General features: G+C 36.5%; 1 protein-coding gene across 1 annotated transcript in view; it reads right to left on the bottom strand.

The window, feature by feature from the left end:
* The window catches only part of NEGR1 (neuronal growth regulator 1), a 491,889-nt gene that overhangs the window by 171,823 nt on the left and 292,429 nt on the right, over positions 1-27,637 (bottom strand). The window contains exons 5-6 of the mRNA XM_039219926.1: positions 20,091-20,211; positions 4,833-4,984 (exon numbers count right to left, since the gene is read on the bottom strand). Of these exons, the coding sequence (XP_039075857.1) occupies positions 4,833-4,984; positions 20,091-20,211 (273 nt within the window). The remainder of the gene's footprint in view (positions 1-4,832; positions 4,985-20,090; positions 20,212-27,637) is intronic.

The following is a 27,637-nucleotide window of genomic DNA, read 5'->3' as shown; positions in this document are numbered from 1 at the left end:
AAATCTTACTCTCATCGCTGATACTACCATCTCCATTCTGATAACCTCCAAATCATGTCTCCATTCTGGAATTTACATCCAGCTACCTACAGGACATTGCCTCCAACTGAGTATGTCTAAAATTAAAGTCACTTTTCTTTCCATCCCTACCTTCTCCCCAAATCTGAAAGTCCTAATCCTCCTCCTCTCATGTTCTAGCCTGGTTAATTTCACCCAACTAAATGTTGGGAGTTATCTAGGTTCCTACAATTCCCTTCCTATTCTCTCCTCATTTGGTCGTTAACTTCTCTCTCCTAATTTCTTGCTACTCTCTCACCTCTGCTTCTTTTTTTGTGCTATTATCTTCTTGTAAGTCTAATATTTGGGTTTAGAATTCACATTACCTAAGAATGTCTTTCAGAAACTAAATCTGTTTATATCCTTCCTTTATTAAAAATCCTTCAATAGCTCTCCAAAACCAGAAAGATAAAGGCCAAGCTCATTTGCAGCCTTTCCTGTCCTAATTCCATGAACTTGTCCAATCATCTCAATAGTCTCTTCACCCACCTTTTACTCCAACTATACGAAGATACTACTATGTCTTGAAGTGTATCAGATTGTTTCATACTGCCATGTCTTTACAGTGGCTGTGTCAAACTAGAGTATTCCCCCTCACCACCACCCAAACATTCCACACCCAGGATCAATCTAGTCACATCCTTTGTTCAATGGTCATCTCTACAGCTCATCCTCAATCACTGAGACTGAGCTGATCATTCTCTCATTGTTGCCACTGTACACTGTGCTCATGATTGTTCTTAAATGAACTCTGCAAACTTCTGCCTTTGAAAATGACACAATGGTGGCTAAATTGGTATTGTGAGTTGTATCTTAGAATTCTTGTAGCTATATTTCCTATTCTAGATGACAGTCCTTTCATGACTCTCAAGGCCAGATTAAGAGCCTCTTTTCTGTCTTAGTATGCTACTGCTACTGTATTGCATTACAGTCATCTGTTTCTTATCCCTCTCGTCTCATTTATCTGAGAACTCTTTGAGGATTGGGTTCCAGATATATTAATCCTTTTCTTTCTAACATTGAGCACAGTGCTTTGTACATTGTAGGCAGTTTATATATATATATGCGCATATATATATATTCAAACAATATAACACATATATATATGTATATGGGTTTTTTCTTATTTTTACAAATAAAGGTTGCTATTGAACAAATGATCTGAGCCTTGAAATTAGAATTTTTTTTTTCGTTTTGCTTTACTCTTTGCATCTCCTAGATGTCTGAACTTTTATGCTGCAAACATCATTAATCTGGAATTAGTGTCACAAGATCTGGCTCATGCACTGACCAAGGGATGAGGTTAAGTTACAACTAGAGTAAGGACATTATTTCAGATTTTCATGTCTCCTCCCCAGCTTACCAGTGCCAGTTTACCATCTAAACTCTTAGTAAAGTATTGGGCATGGGGTCAACAAATAAGATCAGTCATCTACATTGCTCTTTGAACCAAACTGAATTGAGTGTTCTTAGGGGATATGATATAATAACAATGATTAACATTTATTGAGTGCTTACTTTGTTCCAGGCTGAATGATGAATGCTTTACATGCATCATCCCATTTAATTTTTATCCCATAGATGGGAGCCATTATTGGCCTCATTTTATTAACGAATTAACTGGGACTTTGGCCTTTGCTTACTCAAAGTCACACATAACTGGTATGTAGTAAAACTGGGATCCAAACCAAGACCTGCTTAAATGTTTTTATGTGAAACACACACGCCAAAGAGTGGTTTTTTTTTTTTTTTTTTATGGTCTTAGTTAAAGCAAAACTCTAAATTATAGCTTCTTGCCTTCTGTACTCTTGGTGATCTAGAAAATGCAGGTTATTACAAACCAGGAGTAGACTATATCAGTCCAAGTTTTAGCCTAATAGTTAAGGATGGAACACTGACTCCTAGTGGCTAAAGCTCTGTGAGAACGTTAGTTATCAATTAGTTTGAGGGTTTTCTAGGTATAAACACTACACGAGGCAACTCACATTTCTGATAATCCTCTCCCATTCATAGACCTTGTGAGATATGACAAAACTTCTTATCAAGTGACACAGTGCTTTTCTCAGCCAATATCACATGAACTTTAAGAAAGCTGCCTTCCCCCATAATAAGTTTGTAGATTCACAATGTCTGTTGGGTAACTGTACCATCCAAAGAGATTTAAAATGCCATAAAACTGTGTGTTTAAATGTCCCTGAGTCTCATTTTTGTAGAAGTTTTCAGTCAAACATTGAGCCCATTCATTTTTCATATACTTAAATCTGATATCTGGTATGCATTGTTTACATCTAAACACTTATTTTTAAAAGTTTTAAATGTTGAAGAACAGCACCCTAAATGATTAAAGATAAGTTGATTAAAAAAGACAACTAGGACAAATGTTATACACAGAAGTCTAGCTCTGGAAGAGCATATTGCAAATTATATCTTTCACTTAGTTTCCTCATCTGTAAGAAGGAAATTATAGAATTTACCTCTTGGATCACATGAAAATTAAGTGAACAAATTTATATAAAGAGACTAGAATAGTATCTCGCCTATAGGAAGCTCACAGTAAGTGTTACTTATAATCCTTCTGGTATTGTCTTGCATATTTACAGATTACAAATACACATTTTACATCTAAAACTCAGTTCATTCATTCATTTATTCATTAGCCAGTCAATCACTTATCTGATGTTTAACCAATTCATTTATTCCCTAAAGATTTATTGATTAACTATTAAATAACAAGCAATGTGCTTGCTGATATTGGAGATAAAATAATGAACCAGGTATTGATCCTATATTCTCAACAAACATAATTTAGTGGAGAGATGAAAAATGTACAAAAATAATTATTGTGAAAAATAGAAATGCCCAGTGTACTAAGAGCTTCAGATGAGGTCTGAATATACAGTCATTTGCTGAAACTTCTAGGCCTATGTTCATAATTGCAGATAAGATTTGTATATTATGTCCTTGTGGACAAAATAATCAAATTGTACTAGTTTTCCATCGCACCTCTACATACAGGAAGGCAGTGGCAAAGGGAGATGATTAGAGTCCATTATAAGGACACCATGTTTAGAAGCCCTTTTAGCAGCACATTATTTCCAGATGATTGTGTTAAGGTTGCCAGAGCACAATAAACACTAAAGTAAGTGACATTTGCTCCTAATTTGTCACATTCATTAATATTTCAGCTTCATAAATCAGAATGTGATTTAGAAATTCAAATAGCAAAAAGTTAATGTGGTATTAAGCCTTAAATTTTTCTTTACTTTGCCTTATTAATTCATTAATTCTTTCAGGTTCTTGAATATTTAAATCATTTAAAATATTAATAGTATACCAAAGAAATATCAATATTTGCAGTCAATTGGCATTCATATAGTTCTGTAATATTTTTAATGGTTTATATTATTCATAATTACACTAAATGAATCATCCTCAAGGAAGAAACTCAAGCAAGTTTGTTATGCTATGGCTATTACATGGCAAGCAGTGATTTTCTCTCAGAGTGGGGGTATTAAGAAATATTAAGTAATATTAAGCTGGAATAATAAGTGGTGTGTTTTTAAAAAAATATATATAGAGTAAATCATTTCAAATGATTATTTTCTACTAACAACAAGTAATATATTTTACTTAACATCAGAGGCTTTTAAATTGTTGCAATTCAAAGTTCACAAATCATGAAACTTCTTGTAATATACTTTTAGGTAGTAGAAGCATTATATACCTCACCCTCATTTCTGCAAAATGGAAGTGATCATGTCTGTGATGAACTACTCAATATTCACATTTTTCAGACACAAGTATATATATATATATAGATATATATACACACATATATATACATATATGTACACATATACACATATACATATATGTACACATATATATGTAATGATATATATGTAATGATAATATAATATATATGATAATATAAATATATATATATATGTCAGTGTACTATAAAGATATTAACTATAAAATCTAAGGTTGACTTCAGATATCTTTGTGGAACTGAAAAGATGGTATATTCTCTGTAATCTTCTTTGAACACTTTGAGAAACACTGTACTTCAAAATCAGGAATATTTTGTGTTGTTTACTCAGCTTCTAAAAAGTACTAACACTAATTATAGGAGAAAATATCAGCTTAGGTTTCTCTCCCTTCAACTGATCCTCATGCTTAATTGTCGTTTTTCATTTCTAGCCCTTAGGAACTAGGATACATTAGAATTAGAGTATTTATTTTAGCAAAACCTTAAGTTATATTTCAAATAGTTTTGAGCAAAAACATTATCTATATGGATAAAATATTCTGTCCATAATCATTTTTTTACTCTTACACTTTATATATGGCATGTGAAATTCTCAGTATTCCAAGATGAATGTCTAAAGAAAAACAATCAAGAGTAAATTCAACCAAAATTTACCTATGCTTAAGGATAAGGGAACACATTTTTAAAAAGAAAATGAAAACAAAGAAAACTCCACCAAACCATCTTCAGTCAGAAGACATTTTTCAGTGGGCCCTATTATTTAGGTATTTTTCCCCCTTTTCTCAGCTCTAAGATATTTTTCTAAACACATGGAGAATTCAATAGGTATTATAAAATTCTCAAACACCCATACCATTTAGGGTCCAAGTTTCCTACGTGTAAGGGATGTATCACATCAGGCTGAGTTCTAAAATGAACATACATCATTCTCAGGTTTTATCTCTGCTGATGGGCTGGAGCCAAGGGCCCCCCAGGAGCATTCTGGAAACACTGTGTTACTTACGGTTGAGAGGCAGGCTCGCATTGGTCGTGCCTAGTTTGTTGGCAGCCACACAAGTATAATTGCCGAAGTGCTCCTGTGTCACATTGGTAACAGTGAGAATGGATCTTGTGCTAAAGTTCTGAATGATAATTCCTTGTTGGCCATTGAAGAGCCTAGAAGACAAAATCAACTCTAGGTAAATATGCATCATGAATACCATTTTTGGTTTTATCTTAGTTGGGGTTGTCATGGCAACCCAGAGACAGTTTTGGTCCATACTAACGCTAGCATATAATGTGATAATGGTGCAATTATATTTGCCTTGCATGAGTAGATATTGGGGAGGAGAAGCTGTACGACAGCTGTGGATTGTTACTACGGGTTTCTTTGCACTCCACAACACAGTAAATTGAGATTTCCACATGTCTTATTCATACATTGATTTGTATTTTAGAAAATAAATGCACCATAGCAATAGCTATGTTAAAGTCATCTGTTAAAGTCAAGAAAGAGTAAAGCAAATTAAATATAATGATTTCATTAAAAACCGATGGTTTCTAAAAAGCTGGATAAGATATGTCTAGGCCATTTCACCTGACATTGTTGGCTAACTCCTGTCAAAGTTAACCCCACAACTGTGATAGGATGGTTCCAAATCCAGGGTCAACACCACTTTGCTGCTGCTAATACAACCCAGACAGATGACTTGCTATTAACCTAGAAAAAAGCAGCAGCATAGCATTGAGAAGAGCATTTTAAGTTGAGTCTCATCTTGGCCACATTTGAGGAATGTGTCTGGGAAAGTCCTCTAACCTTTCTGGGCCTTAATATAGGATTCAGTTTTACCTGATTCCACCCTGATGACCCAACAATCTCTCTCCAGACCTACCGGCAGAGGCCTCACTCTCAAATAGGCTAGCAAAGTGTCACCAGTCTCAAGGCTTGCCATGCTCCCTCCAGCTTCACGTTTTTCCTGATCTGTACCCAGTGGTCATCAGCCCTTTGTATCTCTGCCAGCTGGATTCTTCTTTCTGCCCTCAGGTCTGATGTGTGTTCTACATCTCCTACTCCAGTGCTCCTTAAATGATTCTTCCCTCTGCCCCACTCTCTGCATGTTTCTTTTGAAACTGTTGTGCGATTTATAAAATCAAAGCTACATTCTTGCATTGTTCTCTGTAGCAGTTTCCATGCACACAGGTCTTTTCAACCCAAATAAATTGAGTTGCCTTAAATTCTTCAAAAGACAGGGCCATATGTACATAGTTTATTTTATATTTGAGTCCTGCATAGCACTTAATAGTACATAACAAATAGCTCATAGATCAGTAGAGTTGGGGTGACATTCCCACAACACAGGGACTGGTAAGCTCACTTCAGGGCCCTTCTCAAAAAATTCTTTTTCTAAATATGAATTCTGTTATAATGAAGATGCCAACCAGATGATAACGTCTCCCTAACTTAGCCCCAAAGTTTACTATGAAAAGATGTGCTGATCACAATATGGACTATGTAAGCTCATAGCCCCAATGGCATGGTATCTTTCCCCCTTAATATGTTCAAGTTTTAGTACTAAATATTTTTTCATCACGAAGATGCAAATAAATGACAGTCCTGTGAGAGATTAGGGTGAACTCTTTTGCATTATGTTATGTGACTTGCATCTGAATTTAGATAAAATATACTGTAGTTACATGCAGATTAAAATAAGCAGCCATGCTTGATTACCCTGGGAATTACTTACATTTTATGTAATGGCTGAATTTGACTTATCCAAAACTCAAACTTTAATTAGATTAATAAAACTCTGACTTAAATAAACACTGAGAAACGTTAACTTGAGCAATAAACCCAACAATCCTCAACTCTGACACAACAAAATAAGGAGTAAAATATTAAGGATATGGCAGTTTTTACTCCTCTGTCTTATATTTCAAATATATCAACATTTATGCTAAAATGCCATTGTGATAATTGCTTATTTTTCTGCATCACATGAATGACTTTATTTTTAACCAATAGTATATGCTATGTATAAAAATTCACAGCTTCATTGGCCAGACAGCTCTAGGGTTCGGGCTCAAGTCTATTTTCTCATGTCTGTGCTCATATGGACACATTTTCCAGAGGACTCAGCAACTCCCTGGACTACTAAATTCCCATTGTGCCCCACCTACCAAACTAAGATTCATTTTTCTGCTCAAGAATTAAAAAGAAATTAGTCAGGGCCTTCATTTGACTAGACTCTGGGGAGAAGATCCTAAGGGAATATATTCAGTAACTTCATGGCACTGTTTGCTTATATTCCTTCAGGCCATCTTTCTGAGTTGGCTTCCAACTGAGGGCTCTAAATTGCCCTATAATGTGTCTGAAGGCAAAGCCCCAGATGTTGCTAAGTCATGCAGGACACCCACGCTCTGTATGTGTAGGCCCATTTTGGCCTCTAGCCAGGGGTGCTGTGAGCATCTTTATCACAGAGTCGTATCAGTGGCACATTAACAGCAGCGACTCCTGTTGCTCTACTCAGTCTGGCAAATGATTATGGCCAATAAAACAGAAAAGTATCCTCCCTGGGAGGATTTTCTTCCCTCTAGAGGAAGCTACCTCTCTGAGATTATTGGAGAAGTCCAAACCTTATGTTTTTTTTTTTTTTAAGAGTTGGGAATTCTAGAAGTGCTGATTCTTTAAAATACCCTATAAGAACCTATCTTTACCATTAGATGGCTGAGACAGCCTTCCATAGCTGACCTTGGGGGAGAATGACTCTGGGATGGTGTCTATCTCTGAAGATATACTGTGATTTTCCTGTAGGGATCCTGTGGGTGCATGGGGTGGGGAACTTTGTCAGCTATTCACATCAATTCTGAAAATTGTTGTTGCTACAAAGATGAGTTCTATGTTAGATGATTAGGGACTTGGCTGGGCAACACATGGTCTTTGAAGATCTTTGAAGGCCCTTCAGAAGCTCAAATTTGAAGATAAGAATCAATCAGACACATAAACAGGTGTTTACAAGTGAGTTTATTTTAGTCACAATGGGGACCCTATTAAGATGAGTACTTTTACCCCTAGTTATGGGATATAGAAATGTGAACCACACTTATAAGTCTCATCACGTATGCCCTGAATGTAATTTTATTCTTTGACTAAAAACAAATAATAAAAGAGTTCTTTAAGTGGTAACAATTGTTTTCAAAACACTTTTATTCCAAAGTGTTTGAATATAGTAATATTTTCTGTAAAAAGTATAATGATTTATCAATAAACACATATATTTGACCCATTAAATTATCATTCTGTGTTAAATAAAATTCTTGATACCCTTCAAACATGCACATGTCAGCCTATTAACAGAATGACCCTCACACCACGGAATTTTTCATATCCATCCTAGACTTGTTTCATTTCCATCCAGACTTCCTTGGATCAGTGATGTGGAATCTTGAAGTGACAACTCAAGCAATAGTTCACAATACACCTTATAATAAAAATCAGAGAGCTAAATCTTGAACATTGCCTTATTTGGAGTTCTCTCTTTTCCCTAAATACTTAAGTCTTTCAAGTTTTAAGAGAATCATTTTTGTATTGACTTTGATTCCAGAATAAGAGATGTCGTCTTACAGTCCCTCCCCACAGGAAGAGAGAAAACAATTTTATTGGGTTGAATATGGTTTTCTTTCCCTCAGAAGTAGATCAGCAGTATTTGGTGCTTGCTTAGAAATCCCTGGGCATTTTTATTTTTTGCATTTTTACCATTCAGTGGACCATATGGCTATAAGATTCTTCTATTATTGTGGACCCTGCTGTCCTCTACATTTACTACCTATGGTAGTTTATTCCATATTGCTCTGATCAGAATGTTTATGTACACCAAAAATTCATATGTCAAAAATCTAAACCCCAAGGGTGATGGTATTAGTGGGTGAGGGCTTTGGAAGGTGCTTAAAAATCATGAAGGTAAAACTATAATAAATGGGATTAGTGCCTTAAAAGAGCTCCAGAGAGCTCCCCTAGCTCCTTCTGTCATGTGAGGATACAATAAGATGTCTGTGACCTAGAAGAGGACCCTTCTCAGAACATGCTTGCACCCTGATCTTGGACTTCCAGCCATCAGAACTGTCAGATAATTTTCTGTTGTTTATAAACCACCCAATCTGTGGTGTTTTGTTACAGCAGCCCAGCTGGATGAAGACACATGCTGAGGATCATTGCCCTCACTCTCCTCCCTTCTGCCTTTCATTAATGCCTCATAAATCTGTAAACTGCAGGCCATCTGCCCTGTCAGCAGATGATGCACGCAACTCATAAGTAACACAGGCTGACCAACTAACTAGTTCTGAATTAGAGTAATCTCTTATATTTTCAAGTGTCAGAAAGAAGTAGCACATAGAAAGAATGTTAACAACTTAAGGATACTTATAAATCTGACCCATGAAATGTTCACAAACTTTACAATCATAGCTTATCTCAAGCAGTAACTAGGATGGAAAAAAGAGTTCATAGCAACATCACAACAGGAAAACTGACCATCACGTTATGGGCACTGATTGGTAAGGTAGCAAAAATAAGTGGTACAGCTATACCAAACCTCATTCATTTTATATATAAATCCAGCCTGATGGCACATTTTGGGGACTACTGTTTGCTCTCTGCCATTTCAGGTCAAGTCTAAGGATAAATATTTTGGAGAAACAGGCTTATAAGTGCAAGTAGTCACTGAAATCCTTCATGGCTAATATAAGAAATATACATACGTGTTTCAGACAACAACACTTAGAATATTAAAGCAACTTTAAATAGGAGTGAGAGAGGTATTCTCAAATAATGATCAATCTTTCATCAGACTAGAATTGCAGGGAAATATGATAATTATATCATGTTGTATAACTGGATAAGATTATTATGGCCTTATTAAGTGATCTTTGGGTGATAGTATAGCATAAATGGAAAAATAGTAGGGGACAGAAGGTGGTTCTTGAGTCCTAAGAGTTATATGTACAAAGAAAATGAATATTATTTCCCACAATGGATTGCAGGCTTTTGAGTTCTAAGAGGTGGTGTGAGCTAAGGATACAATTCAAAAAAGAGATTTAGAAAAAGTCATGGGTGATGGTAAAAACATCATAGGTGATAGTCTTAATGTTTCTAAATGAAGTTTTACTTGGTTATCAAATGATGATTAAGTGCTTCCTATGCTTAAGGCACTGATTTAAGAAGCAAAGGGGGGGGGGCGACAAGACAAATGGACATAGGTCTAGCTAAGGACCTTGGCTACACTTAAAAATGTGACGATGACAGTGAGATAGCATATAGGTTCTTGCATAACACATCTCAATGTCTCTCTCAATGACAGAGTTCTAGCTTACATATATTTATTGCCTCTGAATCATGGCTATATTTCTAGTCTTTTCATTGAAAGCAGGAATGCTTTATGTATGTGAAAAATGTTAGGTGCTGTCAACATATTTATGACTGAAGTAATCTAACATTAAAGAATTTCAATGCTGTACAAAAAAGTTTGTGTTAAGAGTGTATGAAATTGACATTCAGAAAACATTTAAGCATTTTCAAATGTATGTCAACTAATCTTCATAGCATCTCTAGGAGGTAAGCATTACTAGTCCCATTTTACAGACGAGAAAAATAAAGTTTAGAAAGGTCAAATTAATTTATCTTCTATTATTTGGTAAGTGGTAGAACCAACATTCAAATCCAGGTCTTCTGCCTATTGGTATTGTTCCAAAGTAGCAAGTGTACTCAAATCATCAAATAGAAGACAGGATACTGTATTTGAGTTTGGAAAGCCAAGTCAAGGAAATTAAGTAAGCCAGAGAACAGAACCAGAGGAATTCAATAACCAAGTCATATGTGATATCTATGCCAGGAAAGCCAGATCCAATTCATAGGGTAAATCTAACGGGATAGAGAGGTAAAAGCCATAAGGTTCAGTTCATCTGGAGATTCCCTTGACCAGAGGTCTCTTAATTATCTGTGTGGGACTTAGCTATGCCCACAGTCTCCTACAGTAGCTGTCTTTCACTTTCAAGAGAGACACCCTTTCACATGACTCGGTCCCAAGATGAGAAGTGTGAAATGGTCTCTTGCCACACTCTTTTGTCCTCAAACTACTTGCCAGGACAACACACACCTTCAGCATTGATTATTGTTGTTGTTTTTTTCCATCCCCCAGGCTCACCAAATATTTGGATTGCAGTAAATCCCTCCCCATAGTGTATATGTGGAATATAGTCAAGAATGACAGAAAAATAAATATATATAACCTAGGAGAGTGGCAAGAATGCAATAATTTTAAGAGAAGTTCAAAATTTTCTCTAAAGTTCAATTTCTAGTGATGCTTTGGAGTCACTGTGTTTTTTCTGATTTGGTCAAAACATTATCACATCAAAAAGTTCTCTTTACCACGTTTCAGGTGTAAGTGTTCAAAGATTTGTATAATTTTGAGATTATTGTCCATATTCCCCATTAAAGTGCAACTCCATTAGGGCAAGTTCCCTAGCTTTTGCTGTTCATTATATTCTAAGCATGGGGCATAATGTTGGGTACTTAATAGGTATACAGTAAATAATTATTATATGCCTAGCTGAATGAATTATGTTTTTACATTTTTGTACTGCTTTGTTTTTTCATCTGTGAAATGAAAAACATGAAGCCAAGTTCAAAGTGTTGACATAAGAATGGTTTTTAAATATACAAAATATAATATCTATGCACACACAATATATATCAAATGCAGTAGGCACTAAACATATGATAGGTGCTATTATTGTTCAATAGTAGGGTCTGTTTCTTAGAACAGATACATTTCCTCTCAGATGGCAGAAAATATTAAATATTGAAAATACAGGAAATTATTTTTAAAGGAAAGATCTAGGAGAGTGACTTAAAAGATCATAGCATCATGATTTCAAGATGTGCCAAACTCAGTCTCAATTACATGTGTATTATCAACCTCATCTAGGTTCTTCGCAGATGTGCAGGGTTGATAAAAAAAATAAAAGTAAAAAAGAAGGAGGAGTAAACACTGCTAGATACCAGAGAGAAATGAAAATTGATGTGAACATGCTGCTATAGCAACCTATTGGTTTACTGTGTTGCTTGGTACTTAAGGCTTGAATACAATATGGTATCATTTATTCCTAGGAACAGACTGAAGAATATCATGCATCAATGTCTCAGCCCCAAGGGGTATCTATCTTTAGTTGCACATTTGAATAAATTAATGTATTATAATGTATTAGGACATTTTAATGATTTTAGACTTTATTAGGGTATTTAAAATGTATGTCTTGTTTACTTTATCAATTTTAATGAAACTAATAATTTTAGATTAGAGACCTTTGGGCTGCCTTTCTTGTGATGGTTTGATTCACATGGGGAGGATACTGCCTTTAACTTTACATCAAATAAACAAAGGCTATAGTGCAAGTGTCAGTCCTCCCCTGACTGCAGTGAGCCTTGCATCCCTGACAACCTGGTCTATGACTAGATTTTTTCCTCTGCTTGAACTGCTTTTCTAATATCAATGTGCCTGAGACTTTCATGTCAAATTTCATCCCATAATATACCAACACAACCATTTTGCAGAGATTGCATTCACAAAAATGAAATCTTGGAAAGTCAGAATGGAGCAACAGAAGCCAGTGTCATTTCTGCAATCATGGATTGGGTTTACAGTGTCCTACAATCTAGGGTGACAGATGGATCTTGTAGTGATATTCTCTTATCAATTTGAAAATGTATTAAAATAAGAATGGCTCTACACTCACATGATTAAAAGGCCACAACTCATTCCTGCAACAGAGTGTATTTCAAATACCATGTTAGAAGCTGGGAGCACAATGGTTGAGCAGGGCAAAATCCACACTCTCAGGTAGATTATAGATTAGGAGAGGAGAGATTAGTAAAAAAAAAAAGTTGAGTATAGCTTAAAAAGTGCTTTGACAGAGGTAAGAACATGGGAGTACATCCGAAGAAACTCCTTTCTCAGTAGAAAGGGGGCAGGGTAGTTTTCTGAGAGAAGGTGATATCTGAATTGAGCCTAAAGCACTAGTGGAAGGCAGTCAAGATGGGTGTGCGTGTGGGAGGAGCTTATAAGCAAAATGGCCAATATATGAAAAGTGCTGGAAGATAGAGGTCATGTCACAGTTTGTGGCCAAAATATTTTAGGATAGCTACCACCCTATTGTGAGATGGCAGAATGGCAATATTTGTAGCCACAGAGGTAAACTGTCAGGAACATGAAGGCCTTCCATGCCATACTGTGATGTTAGGCCTTTATTCTACAGACATTCAAGAACCATACGATGAGGTATTTACTTTGGAAATATCGCTATTAATTTTAAGAACACAACTGAAATCTAGCTGTCTACTAATGGACTGTGTATGCAATATTAATACCTGAATTTTAGTATGTCCTAATCCAAACTCAGCCCAGTCTCTCCCAAATTTCTGTTCCTATGTTCCCAGCCTCAGTTGACAACTTCACCATTCATCTTGTTCCTGAGATGGAAAACTTAAAATTATCTTCAAATAGTCCTTTCCTTTTAACCTCATCAGTCGCTAAAATAGACAAATACTAACCTTTCTCTCCCTTGCTTTTTAACTGTACAACCAATACCCTAGCTTAAATCATAGTTTACATTTTTTCCATCCTAACTGCTCTGGGAAACATTTTGTGAAGACAGGGAATGGATGCTTCTGCTACTCTTAAAAGTCCTTCAGTAGCTTCCCACATCCTATGGAATCAAGTCTAAATGCTTTATCATGACATTTAAAATGCTCCAAGTCTTGCCCTAGCATGCATGTCTAACCCTACCTCCTATTACACCTGATTTGGTATCCTGTATCCCAAGGAATAATAAAAACTCTCCACACAATGCTTTATTACATTGACTATCTTCTTTCCTTTTTTATGATTATTCTTGACTCCTTGCAATGCTTAGAAATTCTGTTCTCTGATATCAAGCACAAAAGCTACTTTTTCCCTGAAGCATTTGTTAATGCTCTGATTTGAGCTGAATGGACCTTTGCTGTGCACTTTCAAGGACTTGACTTAGGGCTCCCTTAGGATCTTCTTTCTTGGAACTTATTTCATTTTGGTGATTTTTATGACAAACTGTAAACTGTAAGCCAAGGAATGCAAACTGGAGTAGCCCACTCTCAATTCTGCTTGGCTGGCCCAAAGTTTTAAATATAATAATTTGTATGTATGTCTTACATGGTCATGTGTCCTCAATTTCCCAGTAGTTGAAATGCTCTCACTTATTTCATATATTTATCTTTTACTTCACATAATATATATGTATATATATATGGTATGTATATCATATATACATACATGTATATATATACACACATGAAATATATACAGACATATATATCTGTACAACTCAATGAGTTTGGGATAAGTATACACCTGTGAATCATCACTACTAAGTCCATAAATATATTCATCACCTACCAGGGTTTCCTCAAAATTAGATTTTACTTCCAATTCTGTACTTCCCTTCAATGAGTCAATTTACCTTTAAGAGGTACAGTTTTTTCTCAGGCATAATCCAGCTAGAATTATGTGAGCAATGGGCAAGACAGTACACAGTGAGTTACAGGTGTTATAAGATTACAAAGTCAGCATGTAGAGTAAAATATGCATGCCATTAAAATTGCCCTTGAAAATTCCTTATTTTAAACTAACATACTTTATAAGAGTCTCCAAAATGGAGGGAAAGTATTCCACTTTGGGTACAAAATGACCTGTCAGAGTATGAGAAGAAAATAATAGAATCCATTTATGTTATAATTGTATCTCATCTTTTAAATTTTATCTGTTTTAGGTCATTTAATGTTTGTAATATGGGTGTTCAAAAATGCATATACAGAATCTACAAATAAGTATGCATATACTCACTTTTTTGGTTAAGTTTTAATTTTACTTAGAAGGATATATATTTCAAAAATGTTGTGAACCATTACATCACTGATCTAATACATGATGGTAATGCCATCTTCACAAAATGATACAAAACCCATGTTTTTGTGATATCTATTTAAACATTAGTCCATGGGTTGCCAGGGTGGCTCAGTGGGTTAAGCGACCGACTTCAGCTTAGGTCATGATCTCACAGTTTGTGAGTTTGAGCCCCACATTGGGCTGTGTTCTGAGAGCTCAGAGCCTGGAGACTGTTTTGGATTCTGTTTCTCCCTCTCCCTCTCTCCCTCTCTCTGTCTCTCCCTGGCTCTCACTGTCTCTCTCTCTCTCAAAAATAAATAAACATTAAAAAATTTAAACATTAGTCCATTACAATTCAGTTTATGTTTTTAGTCTTAATCCTAAATAAATATTCTGTTTTCAAGCCATAGCTTAATCTAACTTCATGTCATCAAAGACATTGTTTTCTTAATAGTACTTTGCCTGTTGTGAAAGTACCCTTCTACTGGATATAAGAGTCTATTTCTTTTTTAATCAATGTTCTCTATGATCAAGAAAATAATTTAAAAATTTTGGCTTTCTATATAATTGAGCTCTGAACTCTGATTTTCCCCAAAATGTGTATGGAGCAAAATTAAATCTGTGAGCACTGTCCCTGCAAGGTATGCTGAAAGAGCCTATAAGTGTTTAAAAAATATAACCATTTTATACCAAAGAATAATATTTTAATAACAAGTATATAGCTTTAGTCATTCTCATGATGCTTATCTAAACAGTGAAGTAAACTAAATGTCAAATGGCTAATATGTCTCATATTAAAAAAATAAGGTTATTTTTCTTGTCATCCATGTCAACCATGAAGGAGACGGTGTGGAAGCTATCTTTGAAGATAGTATCTGATGATCTCAACTCTGGATATTCATGTCCTCAGTTTGCTCCTTCCACTGAATAGGGTCACTCTGTGTAACCAGTAAGATATTACAGAATGAGCATAACTTCTGGAACTAGGTCATAAACAGCTTCCACCTTCCTCACTCTTGGACCACTAGCTCTGGGAAAAGTCAACTACCATGTCAAGAAGAGTCAAACAGCTCTGTGAAGAGGTCCATATGGTGATTAACTGAGGCCTTCTCTCTTATAACAAGCACTAACTTGCCAGGCGTGTAAGCAGATCCGCTAGCACTGGTCAAGCCTTCAGATGACCAGTACAGGTGACACTTGACTGCAACCTGATGAGAAACCCTGAGCCGTAACTATCCAGCTAAGCTGCTCCCATTCTGACCCACAGAAGCTGTGATAATAAATGCTTACTGGTGCTGAGTTTTGGACTAATTTGGTATTTAGCAATAGATAACCAAGAGTGACATTGTATACAACAGAAACAATGTGGACTGAGAGGTTAACAATAGAATGTGTCTTGATGGCATCTTTGAAGTTGAATGCTCTTGGATAGGTTAAGTCTCTTGTTGTCTCACTTCTGTCATCAGTAAATTGAGGACAATAAATTGTGTCTCACAGACGTCTGAAGAATAAGTGAGATAAAAGAATTTGAAGAACCTGGAAAGTGATTTGTCCTCAGTAAGCATTTGTTTCTTTCTTTTCTTTAAATTGTGCTTTATTCTGCAGGTGTTTTTTTTTAAGGTTTTTAGATTATTTTCAGTACATAGAAATAATTTTGTAGGATGTGGAAGAACTATAGGTAGAGATAAAACTAAGGGTGTTCAGGTACTGAGTCTGTTTTGTTTGTTTTTGTTTTTTAAATTTGTTTCTGTTTACTTGTATTCTATTTGAATGAAGGGCTGGCTTTGAAGATCTTAATTTAAAAGAGATGAGTTTTTAGAAACATTCTTTTTTTTTTTAAATGTTTTATTTATTTTTGAGAGAGAGATAGCATGAGCAGGGGAGGGTCAGAGAGAGAGGGAGACACAGAATCTGAAACAGCCTCCAGGCTCTGAGCTAGCTGTCAGCACAGAGCCTGACGCGGGGCTCGAATCCACAAATCGTGAGATCATGACCTGAGCCGAAGTCGGACACTCAATTGACTGAGCCACCCAGGCGCCCCAGAAACATTCTCTTAAGTAGAAGTGAAGAGAGTAAGTTATTTCTGAATATTTTTGTAAGCTCCAAGTATAAAAGATCTCTAGGAAACAAAACTTCTCCACATCTTATAAAAACTCTGGTACACTCTGACAGGGTTTCTGACAGCTTCATGCTTCTGTTAGTGACCCCGAGGTTAAGAAAACAGTTCGGAAACGTGCTGTATCTGTTTCTTCTTTGTGTGTTTACCTTGACTCCATTATTTCTGTGTCTTTGACTAAATAAATTCAGAAAACGTGAGGGTTTGTTTGTATGTGCAGTCTTTTATTTTCCTAATTCATAAATGACCCACGATGCCTTTACCCTTGCCATTTAGTATTGACATTTCAAATTATTTTTGATAGTCTCTGAAGTGCCATGACCTACACTAAGTGCATGGACTCTGTATGAAGATTTGCAAGACTTCTTGAGTTCAAATCCCAGCTCTGCCACTAACTGTCTGATTTTGTGTAAATGACTCAAAAACAATCCTTTTGGTTTCCTCCAAGCAAAGGCGAGAATAATAATAGTATCTATCTTATCAGTTTGCTGTGAAAATAAAAAGGGCTAATGTTTGTTAACAATTTAGACCCTGCCTGTCAAACAGCAGGTGCTTTTTACATGGATAGTTTTTCATTTTAATGAGATAAATATTTGAACGGCGTAGGCCCAGAGGATAGCACGGTAAACCCACTCAGGGAATGTAACAACTATCATTCAGCAACCGGAAGCCTTCCCTTTCCTACTCTTTGCACATTCTCAAATTTGCTTCCCAGTAATTTTGGGAGGAATTTATATACTCTTGTGGTATTTGATAATTTGGGTATTTCCTTAAATATAACCTGAACAAATGACAAATGTGCACTTCACTCTGAAATCAAAGTGTGTTTGCCTTTGACAGGTGCATCTGATTTTCACAGCTCCCAGATTTTCTCTAGGTGTGTGAGTGTGTTGGGAAAGGGCATCGACTGGGGAGAATCAATCCACTTTTTTTTTTTTTTTTTTAGCAATGGTTCTAACCTCCTTTGAAAATGTAATAAAAGCTATAGTCCATCTCTCCAGTAGGGAAAAAAAAAATCACTGAAGCTATGACTATGGACACCAATGGGTTCTTTGCTGTTTTTGCTATAGGCCAAGAAAGTGGACTAAGGATTATTGTAGCCTTTTCTGACAATGGTTGCTGAATTTAGGGACGGAAAAGAGAGAAACAAAAAAAATTCAGGACATCATTTCGCAAAATACTAGAAACCACAAGGATTTTAACAAAGGAGCTCTCACTTGTAGTACAAGGGATAATTCTGTTAGCCTGTAAGAAAGGTATGGCAGATTTAATAGTGACTTCAAAAGCTATGCTAAATAGTTTGTCACTATTTAAATTGTACTTTGTGGAGAACCAGGGATTTGGGGGGCGAGGGGGGCTTACAAGGACAGTCTGTTAGAAGGAGGGTTCTGAGCAGCTGGAATTGAAACTCCACTCACCCCACATCTACCAGAGAAGTCCTGCTTTCATAGGTATTACTTACTGGGCTTCCATATAAGATCATATTTGAACAAAGGATTTCATAACTTTCAGAGGTTTGGGAACCTCTACCTGTTTGTCCAAATAAGTACAAACTGAAAACTTCTCAATCTGGATTATCACAATCTGAGAGATGTTATATTGGCCGATATACGATATTATACAGTGGGGCAAGGGTGACTGCGGACCAGTTTATCTATTTCTAAGTATATAAAAATATGGGGCTTCTATGAAGTCACAAGAGGTAGATTTAGAATTAGTAAAAACATTAATTAGTGAAAATAATTAGAAACGGAGCACACCAAATTGTGAAAGAGGTCGCATAAAAATAGCTGCAATTTTAGATAAAAGCAGAGTCAGTTATTCAGATCAAATTAGATAGTTAGAGGGATATCCTTTATTGTTAAGCCTGATGTTGAAGAGGGAGAAGGTCTTCTACAAATGCTCTTTTGATTACAGTATAAGAAAAAAAAAAGCTCCTGCTTATGTCACATCCAATGTAATCCATTATGGCAATATCTAAGCTCTTTAATATTTTTTTAATGTTTTAATTTTTACTTCTGAGAGAGAGAGAGAGAGAACATGAGCAGGGAATGGTCAGAGAGAGAGGGAGACATAGAATCTGAAGCAGGCTCCAGGCTCTGAGCCAGCCGTCAGCACATAGCCTGACACAGCGCTCGATCCCATGAACCCTGAGATCATGACCTGAGCCAAAGTCCGATGCTTAACCGACTGAGCCACCCAGACACCCCATAAGCTCTTAATGTCATTTCACCAGTTCAGACATTTAGCTATAATTAGTCATGAGCGATGGTATAAGTAAGTAAACTCCATGCATATATGTTGAGCAGCATGGAGTTGCCAATATTCAGCTTTTTTGGCTAAACATGGCAATTTCATATGGTCCAATTTAACATTTTTCTTGAACACATTCCTCCCAAGTTTTGAAACAAAAAATATATATTATAGATAATATCCTCCCGTCTGCATTACATCTTCCAGTTAACCCACAGGGGTCCCATTCTTCTTTGATGGCTTGATATGAGCAGCTGAAGAGGTCTGAATGAGCCTACCAGTTGAAAGTAAAGAGAAAGTAGTCGAGTCCTGTCTTCTCTTGCTCAACAGCTCTTGTCAAGGCTTTTCCTGGGGCTCCTCAAGGGGACAATCATATAGAGCTAAAGTTACAGTAGCCCTAAAATCCCCTTGGTTAGTCCTTTAACTATGTATTTTGTCTCCTCTACAGGCCCTCTAGTGACAGAATATCTAAAACACAGTGTTCTATGAAATGAAATGTTAAAACGTCTTGTGGGAAAATAAGGCAGGTGAAAGGGTTGAGACTTATCAAGGAAGCCAGGCAGAGACAGCAGCTCCGATTGCTTTTGGAGTGCACTCATGGAAGCTGTGCCCAAGTCCTTTAAAAGCTAGTTTACTTTCCAAGTAAACATGGCTGCCAGAAAAAGCAATGGTGTTCCGGTTCAGAAAGGAAGGGAAGAAATGAAATGCATCAGTAATATGGGATTTGCAGGGATTTCTGAGCTCCTATGAAACCAAAGTGGACATTTCTGGATGCTATTAGCTACTCATCCCTCCCATGTGGGCCCCTTCAGTTTGCCTGCCTGCGAGGAGGCTGCTGAGAATCATTCAAGCCAGTTAAAGAAATGGCTTAAAGTAAGTATCTGAAACACAAACACATTAGCTCAAAGTGCTTGAAACACAGTAATAATCACAAAGTCCTTACTTCTTTTCTCCTTTGTACCATTCAAAGGCCGGAGGCGGCACACCTGCACCTTCGCATCTTATCAATCCACTGCGTCCCGGGGCCACGGTGCCAGATTTAATTTCCTGAATTGTAGGAGCAACTGAAAAAGAAACAAACAAAGAAAGAAACTGGTGGGTAAGTAAAACTAATCTTCAGCAGAAATATAACACACATATATTTTTATTCCTTCTGTATTCAAAGCAATCTTATGCCTGATCGGCCAATGCATCACATCTTCAGCGTTTTATGCTTCTAATACAAGACTAGTCATTTTCAGCTTCATTTTTCAAGTTGGACAATAGATGAATGTTCTCAAAGAGTGCAGAGTAAATGCAGTATATTTTGGCCTTGCTTCCTGTTGGAAAAATGGCATTGTTGAGGGAAACACTTCATCTGTACTCCAGTCAAACTACACTCCCATAATAGCTCTCATTTATTGAGTGATCACTGGGGGCCAGTCACTGGGCTAGCTGCTTTCTGTTCATGATTTCCTCACAGTAAAATTCTAAGCTAGATGGTATTATCCCAATACCATAAATGTGAAAACTGAAGCTCAGAGAGGTTAAATAATTTGCCTAAGGTCACACAGCTACTTAGCTGCAGAATTTGGGAATAGTATTGGCATACTGATTTAGGCATATTGGCTCAAAGCCTGAGCTCCTTCATTACTCTGTGTTTTCTTCTGCTTACTCCCTGTGCTTTAGCACATTAGTGATTGGGGGGGGGTGTTTCTTCTACCTGGAATGCTATTCTTTTCCATTTCTACAGATTCAAGGCCCAATTAGGTGTTTCCATACTCTTTCCTGTTGCTCTGGTTGAAAATGGCTTCCCCTTCTCTGAATAGTTGATTTAAATCTCTCATAATGTATACTTCGTATCTTGTATTGTTATTATTTATGGACATGTCAGCTTTCCTTGTTAGCTGCCTGAAGGCAGGGCTCTGGTTCATCCTTGCATATTCAGAGATCAAAACACACAAAATGATGCCTAAAAAGCTTCTTTGCAGCATAGTCGCTCCTTTATTTTTGTAAAGGTTATTTATTTTGAAAGAGAGTGAGAGCAGGGGAGAGGCAGAGAGAGAGTGGGAGAGAGAGAACCCCAAGCAGGTTCCACATTGTCAGTGTGAAGCCTGATGAAGGGCTCAATCTCACAAACTGAATCATGACTGAGTCAAAACCAAGAGTTGGTGCTTAACTGACTGAGCCACCCAGGCGTCCCATAGAGCCATTCTTTTATGCATCAAATAGTTGTTGAGTTATCAATATATGCCTGACATTTCTCAAGGCACAAAGCAGTTAAACTCCCTGACATGATTAAGCTTACATTCTAGATGAAGGGAGGGCTGGGAAGACAGACTACCAGTAGCAAATAAAATAAATAAGTAATTTAAATACATAGAAGGTGATAAGAAAATAGTGATAAAAATGGTGAAAAAGGTGATAAAAATAGAGCAAGACAGGAGGAATTAGAGCACGGAATAAATTGCAATTTTATGTGGGGTAATCTGAGGAGGATTCATTGAGAAAGTGAGATTTAAGCTAAGAGTAGATGTAGATGAGTGAGTTTTCCCTGTGGCTATCCACAGAAAAAGGCTTCCGGGATGAGAGGAAAAGCTTGCAGTGAGGCCCTGAGGCTGAAGCAAGCCTGGTTTGTTTGAAAAATACCAAAGATATTCCTGTGACTGAAGCAAAAAGAAGGGAGATCATCAGGAGATAAAGTGTGATGGCTAATTTTGTGCCAACTTGATTAGGTCACAATGTCCAGGTATTTGCTAAACATTATTTCTGGGAGTACTTGCCTTTATATGGAAATAACATTCATATCAGTGGACACAGGAAAGTGTATGGCCCTCTCTCACATGGAGGCACAGAATACATTCCCTAGAAGGGCTGAATAGAACAAAAGGAAGAGGAAAGGAGAATTCACCCCTTCTCTGCCTGACTGCTTGAGCTAAAACATTGGTCTCCTCCCCTAGGGCTGAGATTTACACCACTGGCTATTTGCTGAAATCTCGGGGTTTTGGACTTGAGCCATACCAGTGACTTTCCTGGGGTTTCTCTTGTAGAGAGCAATTCGGGGGCCTTCTAAGCTTGTACAATCACATGAGATATTCTTCATAATATAATCTGTGTGTGTGTGTGTGTGTGTGTGTGTGTGTGTGTGTGTAGATATATTTGTGTGTATCTACCTATCTAGATATCTATAGATTTTTAGATATAGATGTGTGTGTGTATGTATACATACATACATACATACATACATACGTACATACATAAATTGGTTCTGTTTCTCTGGAGAACCCTAATACATGGTACGAAAGGATGGAAGATCAGGTGGACCTTGAGGGCCATTTTAAAGACTTGGCTTTCCTCTGAGTGAAATGGTGAATTACTATAGAAGAGAGACAGAATCTGACTAGTTTCAAAGGTATTTTGGCTGCTGTATTGAGAAATGACCATAATGAGGACAGGAGGAAAGCTGAGCACTAGTAGGAAGCTGTTGCAGTATGCAAGGCAATGATGTTGGCAGTTCAGACTAGGGTGGTAGCATTGGAGGTAGTGAAAGTAATTGTCTTTAGTCTGTTGTAATGTTGAAGCCAATAGGATTTCCCTAACAGACTTAAAGACACGAGAGAGGAGTCCAGGGTGACTTCATTGGGTTTAACAGCAAAGTTAGAATACCTATGGTCTGAGATGGGTAAGACAGTAAGTCAAAGAATTTTGGAAAGAAACACTAAGAGTTTTATGCATGTGTCATTTTTTTAAGTTTATTTGTTTATTTTGAGAGAGAGAGAAAGCACAAGCAGAGGAGGGGCAGAGAGAGGGAGAGAGAGAATCCCAAGCAGGCTCTGCACAGTGTAGAGCTTGATGTGGGGCTCGAGCTCACAAACTGTGAAATCATGAACTGAGCTGAAACTAAGAGTCAAACACTTAACTGACTGAGCCACAGGTACCCCATGTTTCTTAGAGCAATTTTCAGTTCACACAAAACTGAGTGGAAGATGCAAAGATATTCCATTTACTCCTTGCTCCAGTATATGCATAGCCTCTCTGTTATTGACACCCCTACCACAGCAGTACATTTGTGACATTTGATGAACCAACACTGATACATCATTACCACCTAACATCCATAGTTTACTTTAGGTTTCGCTCTTGGTGTTGTATGCTCTATGGGCTTAGGCAAAAGCATAATGACATATACCTATCATTATAATACACAAATTATTTTCATTTCCCTAAAAATCTTGTATGTTGTATTAATCTCTACCAGCCCTCCACCCTCGGAAACCACTGATCTTTTCATTGTTTCCGAAGTTTTGCAGATTCTAATATGTTAAATAGTTGTAATCATAGAGTATGTAACTTTTTCACACTGGTTTCTTTCAGTTCATGATATGCATTTAAGCTTTCTCCATGTCTTTTCATGGCTTGACAGAGCAATTCTTTTTACCACTGAATAATATTCCATCATCTGGACGTACCACAGTTTATTTATCCATTTGCTTACTAAAAAATACCTTGATTGCTTCCAAGTTGGCAATTATAAATAAAGCTATAGACATATAAGCTGCTATAGACATCCATGCACAAGTTTTTGTATACCTAAGTTTTAAGTTCCTTTGGGTAAATGTCAAGGGGTGCAATTGTTGGATCATATAATACATTTATGTTTAGGTTTGTAAGAAACTACCAAACTGTTTCCAGGTGGTTCCATCACTCTGCATTCCCACCAGCCATGCGTGGGAGCTCTTGTTTCTCCTTGCCGGCACTGGTATTCGTCAGTCTTCCACAGGCTGGTTATTCTACCGCATGTGTAGTGGTATCTCAGCATTCTAATTTGCATGTCACTGCTGACACAGGATGTAGAGCATCTTTTCATATACCTAATAAGTATTTCTGTATATCTTTGGCAAAGTGTCTGTTAAGACCTTTGGCCCATTTTTTAATTGGGTTGTTTGTATTCTCATTGTTGAGCTTTAACAGTTCTTTGTATATTTTGGATAACAGTCCCTTATCAGATGTGTCTTTTCCAAATATTTTTCTCCCAGTGTGTGGCTTTTCTTTTCATACTTTTCAATGTGTTTTTCACACATCCAAAAGTTCTAATTTTAATGAAGTCCAGTTTATCAATTATTTCTTCCAGGGATTGTGTGTGCTTTTTGGTGTTACAGCTAAAAAGGCATCACCCATCCCATTTAGATTTTCTCCTATGTCATCTTCTAGGAGTTTTATATGAATATCTATTTTCATAAACATTTTATTTTCTATCAATCTTTTAAACATAGTACGTCTTTTAAATAACACTATGGGAAAATGTTCACAACATGAACCTTGAAAATGCAAATACTAATTCATTCAGACAAATGACCTGAGTAAGTATGCACTCTGGATATATTTTGGGTTTCTTTAGAAAGCAATAAAAAGTACAGAGTTTAATGATTTTTCAATATGCAGTGAATATGAAAACTGTAAACACTCTTACTACAGAACATTGCCTTTCCTTTTAAAAATACCCTACCAAATTCATCATTTTCTGTTAAGGGTGATACTTCACTTTGAAATTACAGCACCTCTATTTCTCTGTGGTATTCTTATTCCTAATAGTAAAAGTTCAATTATAGTTCTGGGAAAGAAAACTTGCAAATAAATATTTTTATTAAAGTACTTGTGATAACTTGGTGAAAAATAATAAAGAAAATGTTTACCAAAAATATCTGAAGAAACTGTTATGAGCTAATACATATGCACATTTACATATGCATATGTGTAGTATATATGTAAATATATAAATATATTACACATATACATATATAGGTGTATATATATATGTGTAGATTTGTATTTGTGTGTATATACATATGCATATATATACAAATATATGTATATCCACACACTTTCATGTAATAAAAGGTATCATTTAATAAATTTAATTATCTTTATATAGCAAAGATTCACATCTTCCCATAAAAGAAAATTAAATATGCAAAAGACATCTATAAATAAAAGCCTACTTATTTGTCAATTATTATGACACTGTTTTGCCTGTGAGAGGCATAGGTAGGATTGCATTTCCAGTCTTGTTCTCATAGGCTTTAATCTCTCTTTCTCTCTCTGTCACATTAAGAGGCCATAATCTTTTATGATATCCAACTATTACTGAAGATGAAATAACCATATGCAACAGGAGATTCTATAGATAACCTGGTTAGTTTAATTACTCTCTTGTTTGTCAAGGGGGCCATGACTCATTACAAACAAAACCATGAAATCCGGAACATTGCCTGAAAACCCAGGCGTAATGAACTGAAATAAAATCTAATTTGTCAGTAAAAGGCTTTTTATGAAGTTCTTTGTGCATATGGCTCAACACTAGGTGCTTTACCACGCAAGTTAAAGGGACATGATCCTGTTGTCTAGAGGTTCACAGGCTGCTGTGATGGACCCTGAAAATGGAAAAATGCCTAAAATGTCACTGGAAGCATTAGATGAAGAGTGAGTCCAGAAGTTAACATTGCACATATGAAAAAGTCCTAAGAACATTTTGTGTGTTGGAGAAAGAAAGGGCTATGGGCCATGGGTAATCAATATGGAGACGGAAGTCTCATGTAGATTTCATTCTGAGGTTAAAATTATACACTTGAACTAGAAAGCTCTATTTATTGATTTTCCTTGGGGACATGGGTGAACCCTTATTCATAGTATTCTACCTCTTTTAAAAATAACTGTTCAAGAAGACTGTTCAATTGGATTTCTCCACCTATTTTTCATTCCTTTATCAATCAAACAAATATTTTTATTAGAGACTATGTTAATGAAAATAAATCATATTTCTGGTCTCATAGGGCTAACGTGTTTTTTTTTTTTAATTTTAAATGTTTATTTTTGAGAGACAGAGAGATACAGAGCATGAGCAGGGGAGGGGCAGAGAAAGAGAGAGACACAGAATCTGAAGCAGGCTACAGGCTCTGGGCTGTCAGCACAGAGCCTGATGTGAGGCTCGAACCCATGAACCATGAGATCATGACCTGAGCTGAAGTTGGACGCTCAAGCAACTAAGTCATTCAGATGCCCCAGGGCTAACATTTTTGAGGGGTGTATGTATGTGTACACTTATACATGCAGGCGCAAAAAGTAAATTAAAAAAGTACATAAATAAATAAATAAATAAATAAATAGTAAGAAAGTTGTATGAGCTAAGATGGAAACTGAGCAGAGTAAAAGAAAAAGGAATATCAAGATGTGTTGTTTTATATGGTGCAGTCACAGAGCTCCTTATTGATAAGGCAATATTTGAACAGAGCATTGAGTGACGTGAGAAAAGAAGTCATGTGGTCATATGTAGTAAGTTATTGCAATTAAAAAAGAAATAGAAAAGGGAAAAGCCTTGAATTGAGAGCATGCTTGAGATGGAAACATACTTAACAGGTGTGAGTCACAGCAAAATGGTCATCGTGGTTTGAGCAGATCTGTGAGAGGAAGAATCAGAAGAGAAGATTGGGCAGGCAGCTGGGGCTCAAGTTGTGTAGAGTCTGGTATCCCATGGTAAAGCGTCTGAATTTTGTTCTAAGGAGATGAGGTTTTGGAGATTTTGAGCAGAGTGACAATGACATGATTAATATTTTATAAACATTCTTTGGCTGCCGAGTGGCTCATGGTCTGTAGAAAGGCAGGAAGGGGAACTGGAAGAACAGCTAGGAGCCTGCTGTAGTCATTTTTAGGATGACAAGAAAGTCACTGGCCAATCCATACAAAAAAGGAAGGAACTGAGAGAAAATTTAATTAAATAGATCATTGGTCACATTGGACCTGAGTCAACTCATTTTAGTTAACTGGCAGTGACAGACATTTTTAGTGAAATTCCAAGTTTATCTCATTCTGAACCCTATTACTTTGTGTAAATAAAAGAGTTCTAGGGCCACTGAAATGTCTGATGATACCCAGCAGGTTTCTTTTCTAGAGCACATCTCAGAGACTGATGTGCATGTGTGCTTTATGAATATTTTATAGTATGAAGTTTTCCCAACTTATGAAACCATGAAATTGTATCAGGTTTAGTATAAGGAATTGTATATTGGAGTACTGTGGGTCTAATATTTCTTGGGATATATTCTGAGTATGTTGGATAGTGGCACCAGTAGATACCTAAGGTTTAGTTGACATCCTATATTATAGAATTCATAACTTTTCAGGTCAACAGTCATCCCTAGTTCAACAGGCTTCTATGTGATCATGAGCTGTAATGTACTCAGGAATTTTATGTGAGGAAAAGGCCTCAATTATTTGCATCAGAATATGGTACATAGTTGCTTATTTGCCACAAATGTATACCTCACCATAATTATGATTAATTAAGTCTCAAACTGGAGCTATAACAATGAATTATAAGTATGCTTAGCTAAGTTGTATAAAATACTCATTTGCTACTAAACCATGTTGTGTTTTAAGGAAACATTCTGGGTCCTTCCTAGAAGAGATAACCAAATGGTAAAATCTGAATGACTGCTTTGAGAATGTATTTGTTTT

The sequence above is a fragment of the Hyaena hyaena genome, unplaced genomic scaffold (assembly GCF_003009895.1).
Source record: "Hyaena hyaena isolate Hyena2069 unplaced genomic scaffold, ASM300989v1 scaffold_849, whole genome shotgun sequence".
NCBI lineage: Eukaryota > Metazoa > Chordata > Mammalia > Carnivora > Hyaenidae > Hyaena > Hyaena hyaena.
Note: the sequence above shows the minus strand (reverse complement) of the source record. Positions and strands in the feature narration are given on the sequence as shown.